Raw genomic sequence first — 12,583 nt, 5'->3', positions numbered from 1 at the left:
CTTCAGACCACCCTTCCCTTCCCAGTGTGCACTGTCACCCAGCCTGAAGCTGGAGGCAGTTACAGCTTTGCCTCCTCATCTCATGACCAAAAAAACCCCAGAGAGGTGGGAGGATGAGACTTTCACAACCTCCAAGGCCAACACTTCTGTGGTGAGCAGGGCTGCTGCTGCTGCTCCCCAGCGGGGACACAGGAACAGCTCTGTGTGTATCACATCCTGTTGTGCCTCACTGGGAGCTGCCTTCCCTGGACAGGAACCCTCTGCCCCCCTCACTGCCCCAAGGGCACTGCTGCATCCCCTCAGGATGCTCCAGAGCCTTCCTCTTCCTCCTCCCTCCCGTCTGGGTGGCTGAAATTCCCAGAGTTTTGGGGCTGAAATTCCCAGGATTTTGGGGCTGAAATTCCCAGAGTTTTGGGGCTGAAATTCCCAGGATTTAGGGGCTGAAATTCCCAGGATATGAGGCTAAAATTCACAGGATTTTGGGGCTGAAATTCCCGGGGTATGGGGCTGAAATTCCCAGGATTTTGGGGCTGAAAGTCCCAGGGTATATGGATAAAATTCCCAGAGTTTTGGGGCTGAAATTCCCAGGATTTAGGGGCTGAAATTCCCAGGGTTTGGGGCTGAAATTCCCAGGGTATAGGGCTAAAATACCCAGGATTTAGGGGCTGAAATTCCCAGGGTTTGGGGCTGAAATTCCCAGAGTTTTCCCTGTGGTGAGGTTGCTCTAGTGGAGGTGCTGAACACAGTTTGTCCAGAGTTGCTGCCTGCTGGGGAATTCTCAGACCTTGTTTTCCCCTTGCATCAAGACCCTTGATTGAGGGAAAACCAAATTTTCGGCTCAGGGAAAAGTGAGCTGCAGAGTGTCACAGCCTTTAGAATCCCAGAATGGTTTGGGTTGGAAGGAACCTTAAAGCCCATTGAGTTCCAGCCCCCTGCCAGTTCATCTCCCACTAGACCAGAAACAATTTGTGTTTCTCCAATAAATATCCCATTTGCAGCTACATTGGATATCCCATGCATTTATCCTTTTGCAGACCCATACATCCCAGTATTTGTTATTTCTCAATGCAGCTGATGCTTTCCTTACACAAAACCCTTCATTATGCTTTCTCCACATAATTTGATTTTCTTGTTTTTTTGTGTTTTCATTTATATTTCCTTTGAAAAAAAACAACCAAAACTCTCTAGTATTGGAGTCAAGATATGTCCTCTCTGCAGAGCTGGGATCTGTGGCAGAGCATGGTGATGGTTTGAACCAGATCTCACCAGGGGTTTGAAGTCCCATCAGAGACTCTTGGGCTGGGCCAGGTGAGCCCAGATGGACAAATTTTGGGTGAAAGAACTCATGGAGCAGCATGACACCAACATGGGCAGTGCTGCTGCTCTTTTTGGATTTGGGATGCTGCTGCTTTAGGATTTTTAGGCTGTTTAGCAGCAGGAACAGGCTGGGCTGTGGGCTTTGATAGTTTGTGTTGATTCACTTAAATAAAAACCTTCTCATTCAAACAGAACCTCACAGCTCTCTGAGTTTCAGCTTCTGTTTCACTCAGGTCTCCTGGGAACTTTCTCTACAGCTGTGCAGACGTTTGTGTGCCCACAGGGAGTTACCCTGCCCTGAAATATCCAGTGTCCTGTGACTGTGGATTTGTCCCAGATAATGGCCCTGGTCACAGGACTGGTGATCTGACAGCACACGAGGGAAACGAGTCAGCCAAAGCAAGAGCTTGGGTGGGTTAAATCCTTTCAAATAAGGGTTTTTCCTTTGGGACTCGTGGGTGCACAAGTGAGGAGGCAAAACTGGACATTGTGGGTGGTAAAAGCCATGACTTTCCATGAGCTGGAGCCCCACAAAGATATTCCCTTTTCACAGCTCTGTTGGGCCCCTGGGAGAATGGGGATGAGATCAGAGAGTTCATTCTCACAATTCCTTATGGCACTGGGTCACATCACTGTGTCATCCTGCCTTGGCTGCTTGCTTGGACTTCCCATTTTCTTCCCTGAATTCAGGGGACAAAAGAGTGGGAGTAGAAGAAAACTTGAGCAAAATGGTGTCAAAAATTAATTATCTTGATGATTGAAGCTCAACCTCGTGGTGACCATGGAGGTACCTGACCTCAAAGAAGTTTCATTCTGCCCTTCCCTTTAACCTCTGGTGGCACCTCTGGGTGGCCCAGACAAAACTCTGGCCCTGGCAGGGTTGGTGTGACCTCAGAGACAGGAACAGAGCTGGAAGAAGGAACCAGAACCAGATCTTCCCCTCTGAGGCAATGGCATTACTAAGTTTAATCTCTGTTATTTTGTTCTCATGGCTTTACATAACCAAATCTTTTTTTCTAAATCAGATTTTTTTTTTTTTGGCCACAGCTGTAGATCATGTAAATCAAACTCTCAGAGTTTATCACCCCAAAGGCTGTAGCTCCTCTGCCTTAATTGGCAGCATGAACCAGGCACTGCCCTGATGGACCCAGCTTATTTTTGGTCATGATGTTTATCAAAACATCTCTGACAAGATTTTATCTTTTTATTTTTGTGTTAGATAGTGTGGGCTCATATTTGGGTCACTCTCTGGAGGTTGTTTTTAGTTATTGAGGTCTGAGGAACAGTCCAGCAGTGCCAGGGCTGCTCTGTGTGTGCATTTACACCCCACGAGCTGGGGCTGAGGCTCATTTTTAACAGCAAAGTGAAAAAGGAAGTAGAAAGTGCAGTAAAATGTGTCAAAGCTGCCTTAACCCCAGCAAGAAAATCTAACAAGTTACAGAGAAACAGGGACTCTGCTCAGGATGTTGAGCAAACATGTGACAAAACAGCAAATAAAACAGTGCTGGGGAAAGAAAAGATGTGTGAGAGGACAAAAATTCTGCTTTGGTAAGAGCAGAATCAGCTTTACCATGGCAAAAAAAGATCTTTGGGATTCCATGGGTGTCTCATGGTGGTGATGGATGGAGAGGGAACTGGAAATGTGGGAAGGGAAGGGAAGGGAAGGGAAGGGAAGGGAAGGGAAGGGAAGGGAAGGGAAGGGAAGGGAAGGGAAGGGAAGGGAAGGGAAGGGAAGGGAAGGGAAGGGAAGGGAAGGGAAGGGAAGGGAAGGGAAGGGAAGGGAAGGGAAGGGAAGGGAAGGGAAGGGAAGGGAAGGGAAGGGAAGGGAAGGGAAGGGAAGGGAAGGGAAGGGAAGGGAAGGGAAGGGAAGGGAAGGGAAGGGAAGGGAAGGGAAGGGAAGGGAAGGGAAGGGAAGGGAAGGGAAGCTGTGGAAAACACAGAAAAAGCCCCAGGGAAGCTGCTGTGTCTCTTCTCACGGTGCAGTGGCAGGGAAGAGGCAGAGCCCAGGGGGATGAGAGGCTGTGCAGCTGCTGCTGGGCTGGGAGCAGGGCAAAGGTGATGGAGCAGGGTTGGAGCACACCCAGAACTCTGCTTCCCCCTGACCCTCACCCACCTTGTGCCCTGTGTGTGAGGCTCCCCAAACTCCCTGCTCATTGTGAACAGCTCCCCAAGCATCCATCACACCACCCCAGCACACCACAGTGGCTCTCCTTTGGCCCAGCAGGAATTAAACCTGATTCTGTGCCCAAAAGGCTCCTGCCACCTCAGCACAGAGCCAGCCTGCAGGACATTGCCAGAGAGCTCAGTGCTTTGCTGCTCAGTGATAACAGCACCCTGGGGAGGGCTGCAAGCAGAGGAAACCCTTCCTGCAGAACATTTTGGGGTTTGGGGGTTTTTCTTCTCAGTTGCATTCTCATTCAGATTCCCCTTGCAGTTCTGCAGACCAGATTATTCAGATTATTTTAGAGATTCACAGAATATTCTGAGTTGGAAGGGACTCCTAAGGATCATTGAATCCAGCTTGTGGATCCTGAGACATTAAAATAGAGGGACATGGCAGAAATACCCAGGTATGAAAATCCACCTGCTGGTAATTAATCTAAGGAATATCTTGGTTCTGTAGTTATTGGTGATGCCTGGTGCTGCTCCAGTCCAGGGGTTTTCCAGATGCCTTGATGTCCCATCTGGGGTGCCAGAACTGATCCCTGGAAAGGCTGGAACAGAGACTAGGCAGAGCAGAAGGGATAAAATAGGAATTTATTGAGAGGATCCACTTTGAGCAGTGCAAGAGCCTGGCTGGGCTACACCCAAATCAAATCCCAGATGGATCCTGGTCACGAGTTTTACACTTTTATGAGTTTTGGTTCATCTGCACATTGGGGTCATTTATCCAACCACAGCCCCAGGCTAGGAAGTCCCAGCCCCTTGGTTTGCCCCTTTTCCCTCACTGTTGTTTATGATTTTTGGGTACCAGTTGTCCTTATTTCCTAGCTAGAAAGGAATTGTTTTGTCCAACCACCCTGTCAGGAGAACTTACTAACACCTAACATGAAGTTTCAGAGTTCCACACTAAGCAGCAAAGATTCTGAAAAATACAAAAGCTAAAACCCAAGGCATCATTTGCAGCATCCCCAGGGGCTTGTGAGACCTCAGTGGCCCCAGCAAATCCCACCTGGAGCAGAGGTGCCCTGGGGAGGGCAGGGAGGTGTCCCCTAATTTCATCTTGTGTCACCAACCCCAAGCATTGCACCAACTTCCTGTAAAAAGAGATAATTAACCCTCATTTGAATGAGCCCCACTGCTGCTGCACCCACGGGGTTTTCTGGGTGGAAAACTTCAGCTGCTTGAGGTTTCTGTGACTGAACAATTTCTGAACTTCTGACACCGTTTTATGTAACAACTCTTTCTCCTCAGGAGCTAAAAGTGATTCAGGTCCCCTCTCACTGTGGCCAGAAAGGACAGGGATGGGCTGGAGAAGAATAAAATAATTTCAGAGAAGCATCTAAAATGTTCTGCAGGTGCTCAAGAGGCACCAAATCCAGGTGCTGCCACGTGTTTGTGTGTATTGGTGATGCAGGGGGGAGAAAGAGCCAAGAATTACATCTAAAAACGCTTTTAGAAATTATTACTTTATTATATACAAGAGGAAATATAAAAATAAATATTTTTTTCATCACTGTGAATTGTGCTTTGTGGTTTCCATGAATTATCAGTGCTTGCTCAGCCATCAGGCACTGGCTCAGATTCCTGTAGGAAAGAGGTGATGGAGTTTTATTATTTGAAAAAGCTTTTGAAAAGAAAAACTTCTTGTGTTCTGACCCTCTCTGGGCTTCACATCATTTTCCTGCAATTTGTATGTCCCTTATATAAATTATAAAACAACATTTGCATAAATAAAAAATGATACTGTCACAGTATTTTACATTTCCAAATGTAACATTTCCAATGTTCACAGAAAAATAACGTTTTACAAGAAGGTGCAAATGAAATACCAAAGTCCAGCCTGAAGTCTCTGTGGTTTGAATTTAAAGCAAATATTGTTAAAAAAACATCCACCATTGAGCTTTTCTTAAAAATCTCTTGTGGCACACTTTGCTTCCAGGGAGTTCCCATTACAGCAAACTTTGGAGAGTTTGAATCCTGGGGAGTGGATGTGGTGGCTGGGGGTCAGTTATCAGTGAAAAGGAAATAATTTGTCCCATTTTTGGTGAAGAGAGGATCTGAAAGGCTTGATGGACACCTGGCTTGAATAAACACAACCCCACGGTTCAAAACCCAAGGCATGGCTCTGACCCTTGGCTTTGCATCCAGAAGTGGGAACTGATGGCAGAAAAATAGTGTGTGTGGAAGCTTCCCTGAGTGTGTGGTTTGGGGTGGTGGCATTTGCTGAGCTCCCAAATGAGGCTTCATTAATTCTTTAAATGAGAAATCCTTTGGGGCCACCTTCTGCTCCTCACTGCACGCTCAGCATGGCTGGAGCAGGCTCTGAAGAATCAGTCTCTGCTGAGTTGTCCTGTGCTTCAGAAACAGAGAAGATTGTGGCATCCAGTACTTTTTAGGATCCAGCTCTTCCTGCACAGCAAGGCCCCAGAATCTTTGCTGTTTCTCATTTCTCACTGGCCAGGACATGGCTGGGTGGTGGCACAGGTGACAGCGGGGCAGGGTGTCACCCCTGCCGTGGCTCTGTGACCTCCTGCTGCCCAGTGAGGAATGGAAATGCTCCTATTTATACCCAGTGAAAATCTGCACATTTTTGGTCAGTTTTGGGTTGTTTTTTTTTTTTTGGAGGGGAAAGGGGATTTGTTTATTCCAACCCTCACCAAAAGCAGAATTTGTGCTGTTCTTCCCATTGTCCCGAGGGTGAAAAAATGATGGCTGAGGCCAAATTTTGGAAGTGCTGGCAGCTGTTTGGGAAGGGCAGCTCTAGCATTCCGTGGTGTCCTCCCCGAGCACGTCCCTGGAGTGCCTCCTGCCCGACAGCTGGACGCTGTCCTGCAGCTCCTGCCGGGACAGGCGCCGCCGGAACTCGTCCGTGGTGAAGTAGTAGATGACGGGATCCACGCAGGAGTTGAGGCTGGCCAGGCACAGAGCCACGGCGTGGAACAGCGAGATGGGCACGCAGCCCGCCCGGATCTGCCCCGTTTTCACAAAGAAATCCAGAGGGAAGCTGATGTGGTAAGGTGCAAAGCAGATCAGGAACACCAGGGCGCAGGTCAGGATCATCTTTAGCGCCTTCTTCTTCTCGCCCAGGTCCCGGGAAGCAGAGTGCCTCTCCCTGAGGGACAGGATTGTCTTCCAGGAGCAGTACAGGATGATGAGCAGGGGGGTCACGAACCCCACCAGCTCCCCTAAGGTCATCAGCGTGATGGAGGTGGGCAGGTCGAGTTTTTTGATGGGAAGATCTGCAAAGCAGGAGTTTGTATCCTGCTGGTGCTGCATCCTGAGCAGTGGGAAAGGCAGGCAGCCCACACAGACCACGACCCAGCCCACGATGCTGATGTAGACATCACACACACGCCTGCAGTCACTGAACTTGAAGGGGTGCATGAGGAACAGGTACCTCCTCACGCTGATGCACACCAAGAAGTAGATGCTGGCGTACATGTTGACATACTTCAGGTAGAAGCAGAGCATGCACAGACCCCCTCCGAACTCCCAGGTGCCTGTCAGGTAGTAAAAAATCCTCAGGGGCAAGGACAGCACCTGTGACAAGTCAGCAATGGCTAAATTGATCATGAATATCACGGCCCTTTTGGTCTCTCTCATGTAGCCATAGAACACCCACAGGGCCAGGGTGTTCCCAATGAGCCCAGGGATCAGGATCACCGTGTAGGTGACAGCATAGTAGGGTTTGAGGTTTGTGTCACTGCAGTAGGAGCTGTTGTTCATGGCTGTTCTCCACTTTTCTGCATCATAACTCGCCCATCCCGCCTGTCCTGCAGCCAGGGTGGCTCAGCATCCAAAGGGAACCATCCAGCCCTGGGATCCGTGGGGAGGCTCTGCTCACCAGCTCATCCTGGGGGGTTCTGGCATGGGAGGAGTTAATTCCAGTCCTGCCCTCCTGCCCTGCTCATGCTCTGAGCTCCTGGGGTCACCTGCAGGGTGGGCACACCTGGAAAAGCATCACTGTGAGCCCAAGGGGACAATTCCTCACTGGAGCAGGGTCCCTGTCACCTTTTGGGTGGCATTTCAGCCTCTTCTCTCAACACAGGGGTTCAGCAACTGGTGTGGCCTCACAGCTGGAAGACAGAAAGGTGCAGTTGGAGAAAGGGGAGGAACAGAGCTGGAGCATCTCTCCAGCAGAAACCTGTGTGCCTTTGGTGGTGATCAGCTCTTCTGCTGCCCAGCAAGCACCATGCCCTGGCCAGTGGAGGTGCAGAACCATCAAGGAATAAATAGAAATTAGGTTTTCATTTCCTGCTGCAAACCTGGGGGTGTTGCTCCTTCTGTCCCAGCACGTGGTCGGTGCTGAGATGCTCTGGACCTGCCTCCCTCCCTGGGGATATTTCACCTCCCAAAATCTCCTGAGCGGAACACTGCCCTGGCTTCTCAGGAGAGTCCTCAGAACATCCCCACCCTGCCCAGCTGCAGGGGACAGAGGAAATTCACTCCTTGTGTAACCCAGGTGAGCACAAACCTTCCCCCAGTGCAGCTACTGGAGGCCCCAGGTCAGTGACTTTCACCAAACCAGGGTCAACTTTGTAATTTCACTTTTAAAAATAGGACAAAAACCATCCTTTGCAGAACTACCTGCATTTGGTCCAGCTTGACTCTCTCACAGCTGCTTTTTCTAAGCCTGTCCTTACCCACCATGCACATCTGGGGTTGCTGGTAATACCAGAACTGGTATAAAGAGGCTGGAAGTGGATTTTATTTAAAATTTCAGGCCAAACAGGTGATGTTATCTGAATGTGTCAGACACAAAAACCTCAGCCAGATCTGATAAATCTAGAGGAAATTCGGATTTCTGCCCAAACCCTCTCAGGTTTGCCTTTGCCTTCTACATGAAGAATTATCCTGCAGGTCTAAGTGGGAGAAGTTTGTAGGTACCAACCCAGGTGCCAAAGGCATATTTACTTAATTTAAGATGTTTCAATTTTTTAATTTAATTTTTTAAAATTTAAATTTTAAAGGTACAATGACATGTGCTGCAGTCCCTGCTGTTTTTTGTTTTTTCCAGTGCTTAGGTACAAAATGTGAACACTTATTAATGATGTTCAACACTTGCTGGTGTGATGGAACCGAAAGTTGAGGTAATTTTGGGTGGAAACAGAAAATCTGCCACAAAAGGAAACATGTCTATTTTAGTATTTTCTCTCACTAAGGAGACTGAGCTGTCTTCCTTTCTTATAAAAAGAGAGCATCTAACCCAAGCAGTGGAGTAAAACGGCTTGTGAAATTATCCTGTTATTCAGAAGTGACAATTAATAATATTTTTATTTTAACAATTTTTCTTATCAATTTAAACTCACTTGGCAAACTTGACAAAATGCACCCCCAGCCCTTCCCCACGTGCACATCTTGTTTTTCCTGCTGCCCCCAGCTCCTGCCCTCCCCCATCCCCATCACACAGAGACTTTCCTGGAGCTCCATTCCCTGCTCCCCCAGCCTGGCCCTGGGGCACCTGCAGCACTTTCTGCCTCTCCCTGTGGCACAGGGGTCCCCAAGGTCCAGCTGAAGGTGGGGAGCAGAGAGGGGGCTCAGCCAGAGACACCCCCAGAGCTGGGGAGGGGCTGTAAAAACTCAGCAATGTGAGAAACGGCGCTTTGGAAATCCCAAGCAGCAACATCACAGAGTTCAGCCCCATGTGCTGTGCAAAAAAAACCAGCAGGATGCTAAAAACATCTCCAGAAAGAGGAAATTTGGGTTTGCATGCTCTGTGCTTGCTTCCCCCTCACTGCAAGGGGATGGGTGAGAGACTCTCCTCCCTCTCCCCCTGAGCTGCTTTTCCCCCTGATTTTTCCATGGGTACCTCCCAAATCAGCCACGTTGGGGCACTGGATGAGGATTTGTGCCTAATGAGTCAGAGCAGCAGGTAAGAGTTGCAGGCCGCCTAAAATCAGCTTGTTAGAGCTGGGCACATGGTGGGTAAAGCATTTTCCATGTGCTGCTGAGCTGGGGGGCTCAGTCCCAGTTCAGTGTGGGGATGGATTTTAGGAACACATAAATCCCATGCCAGGGGTGAGAGGAGCACAGCAGCAGCATCCTGGTGATCCCTGCTCACTCACCCTCCTGGGCTGTGCCTGCCACCTCTCTTGTGTTTTTCTTTCTTCTCCTCCACAAGCTAAAATAAAAGCAGAACATGCACAGGGGAAACATCAAATGGAAATTCAGTTTCCTGTGCGAGTGAAGGAGGGGTGAGGGTGGCTCTGTCCCTCCAAAGGGCCCTGTGGGGAGGGGAGAGCTGGCCCAGGGCTGGCCTGGGCTTCTCCCAGTGCCCACTTTGGCTCACCTGAAACGCTGCTGTCCTGCCTTGGCAGGAAGGAGATTTACAAGGAATCAGCTGAAAATACAACTGTTAAAGCCAGAAATTGAGTGTTATGTGGGGTTGGCTTTTTGTTCTTTTAACAGATGACAGAAGAGGCTTCTCTGCCTTGAAGTAGTTTCCTGGTAGATATTTGGGATTTATCTCTTTCTCCATCACAGTAGTGTTGCCCCTTGCTGTGCTAACTAAATTTCAAGAATATGAAGGGAAAAAAAATAAATGCTCTGGTTTAATGCCAGTGAAATACTCTGATTTTGCCTTTTAATCCTTTGCAAAAGCTCTTGTCCTCCTTTGTTAATATTTATCCTGGTTAAGAAGGGAAAATAACCCAGAGCAGCAGTGCTGTGTGCCATCCTAATCCCCCACCCTCCTTCTCCCTTGCTGGCACATCCTGATGTCCCTGGGAGATGTTTCTGGCACCAAAGTTGTGAGTTATCCCCCCAAACCATCAGCCCACAGCCCCCAGGGATGCACAGCCATGTCCCTGTGTTGTGACAGCCCTGTCCTCTTCCTCCCTGGTTCTTGCAGTCAAATGGAAATTGGAAAACCATGGAAAATCAGTGTGGTGCCACAGAGGAACACTTGGGACAATTAATGATAAGGAAAACATGGAGCAGTGGGAATTGGGTCAGTTATCCCTGTTTGAGGGGGTGGGGCTGTGTGGCCTCAAAGGCCCCTTGAAGACAAATCCCATCTCAGGTAGGGCTGGGTTTGCAGAGGCTCAGAATCGCTGGAGTTGGGGTTAATCCTTAAATCCAGCTGCTCACTCAATGATAGCAGAAAACACGGTTTGAAACTTCAAGACTGGGTGTTTTATCTTCAGCCATCTCCCTCCTCTCACTCGGATGCTCAGAGCATCCCAGGAGCTCTTCAATAAATGAACTATTACCTCCTTACCTATAGCTGGGCTCACTCTGGATCTCCTCCCTTCTCCCTATTTCCTCTGGGAGTTTCCAGGTCCGTGGTGAAGGCAGGACCCCCCTGGCTGTCCCTGAGCTGTCCCATCCCCTTTCACCACTCCGCACCAAACCCACCGCACAAAACCCCAAAAGAACCCGATCGAGCCCACCCAGCCCGACCCGAAGATAACCAGGGCAGAGGAATCCCAGCCCTACCTTGGCTGTCCCGGAGGCTGTCCCGGTGTGTCTGCACAGGTCCCCAAGGCTGGTCCCTCCCTCGCTGAGCGAAGCAAAAGCGCAAGTGCCGGGGAGCGGCCGCGCCCCGGGGAGCGGGACGGGCACGGCGGGGCGCGGGGTGTCCCTGCCGGGATCGCGCTTCCCTTCCCTTCCCTTCCCCTTCTGTGCTGTTCAGGATGTTTGCGAGGGGCTGGTGCTCTCAGGGAGTTTTGGGAACTGTCGCGTTCTTGGGGTGTTTTGGGGGCTGTCGCGTTCTTGGGGTGTTTTGGGAGTTGTCGCTGTCTCGGGGTGTTCTGGTCTCTGTCACAGTTTCGGGTGTTCTGGTCCCTGTCGCTGTCTCGGGGTGTTCTGGTCTCTGTCACAGTTTCGGGGTGTTCTGGTCTCTGTCGCGATCTCGGGGTGTTCTGGTCTCTGTCGGGGTGTCCTGGTTCCTGTCGCTGTCTCGGAGTGTTCTGGTCTCCGTCACTGTTTCGGGGTGTTCTGTTCTCTATCACGTTCTCGGGGTGTTCTGGTCCCTGTCACAATTTCGGGGTGTTCTGGTCTCTTGTCACGTTCTCGGGGTGTTCTGGTCGCTGTCGCTGTCTCGGGTGTTCTGGTCTCTGTGGCGTTCTCGGGGTGTCGTCTCTGTCACTGTTTCGGGGTGTTCTGTTCTCTGTGTCTCGGGGTGTCGTCGCTGTCGCTGTTTCGGGGTGCTCTGTTCTCTGTCACGTTCTCGGGGTGTTCTGGTCTCTGTCACAGTTTCAGGGTGTTCTGGTCTCTTGTCGCGTTCTCGGCGTGTTCTGGTCGCTGTCGCTGTTTCGGGGTGTTCTGTTTCTGTCACCCCAGGAGCTGTTCCCGCTGCCGGGGTGGGGTTGGGCCCCCTCAGCTCCTGGGGACCCTCTGGCACAGCCCCTCTGTGACAGGTGCGGAGGGAACGAGAAGTTTCATCAATTCTTTTCCTTCACTCTCACCCGGGTTTTTCCGTCCCTGTGCTGCAGTCCCTGCTCCCAGTGATTTGGGGCGCTTTGGGATCCCCCCGTGGGCAGATTTGGGCTCCCCGAAAGCAGCGAGTTCTCCGCTGTCATTTTTATCTCCTTCGGGGGATTCCCGCAGTTCTGATGGAGCAAACCAGGGTGAGAGCCAAGGGCTGCTTTTTTCCAGACGTGCCACCAAGTGGTGTCACCTACGGCCACACTCCGGGCCCATGGTGGCCCCCGGCCATCGGCAGAGGGCAGAGCTGGCTGCACTTTGAGTTTGAAAAGCAACATTTTCCTGCTTCTCCAGCGGAGGCCTCCAGCTCCGGGAACATCCACAAGAATTCTTGTTAAGGGAGCAACGATTCAGTTGGTTAATTTGAAAAAAAGTGACTTTGCTAACCATTTCCAGAGAAGCTCTGCAGAGATTTGCAGCTTTGTAATTTGCATTTATTCATTTTTTTTACACATCCTGCCAGGAGAACAGCATACATACAAATATTATTTTACACCTGCTCCTTTAAAGCATCGATTTACTCATATCACAACTCCAGCTTAGGGGTTTGTAGCTCTCCACACTCTTATTATGGTGTTTTACAGGAGATTAATTGCTCTTACAGCCTTGCAGGGCACAGGGTTTGTCACTCTGTGGTGCCCAGCCCCTCTCTAAGGCTCTGTGGACCACATCTCCC

At 50.0% G+C, this 12,583-nt stretch overlaps 1 protein-coding gene across 1 annotated transcript; it reads right to left on the bottom strand.

Moving 5' to 3' along the window:
• Positions 1 to 5,194: 5,194 nt before the first annotated feature.
• Positions 5,195 to 11,481, bottom strand: GPR174 (G protein-coupled receptor 174). The gene is made up of 2 exons (XM_056491530.1): positions 10,918 to 11,481; positions 5,195 to 7,556 (listed from the first exon to the last, which is right to left on the bottom strand). The coding sequence occupies exon 2, from the start codon at positions 7,204 to 7,206 to the stop codon at positions 6,241 to 6,243; it is 966 nt and encodes a 321-aa protein (XP_056347505.1). The 5' UTR covers positions 7,207 to 7,556; positions 10,918 to 11,481; the 3' UTR covers positions 5,195 to 6,240.
• Positions 11,482 to 12,583: the final 1,102 nt, after the last annotated feature.

This window comes from Oenanthe melanoleuca, chromosome 4A (genome assembly GCF_029582105.1).
Source record: "Oenanthe melanoleuca isolate GR-GAL-2019-014 chromosome 4A, OMel1.0, whole genome shotgun sequence".
Lineage (NCBI taxonomy): Eukaryota > Metazoa > Chordata > Aves > Passeriformes > Muscicapidae > Oenanthe > Oenanthe melanoleuca.
This window is presented reverse-complemented; position numbering and strand designations above follow the sequence as displayed.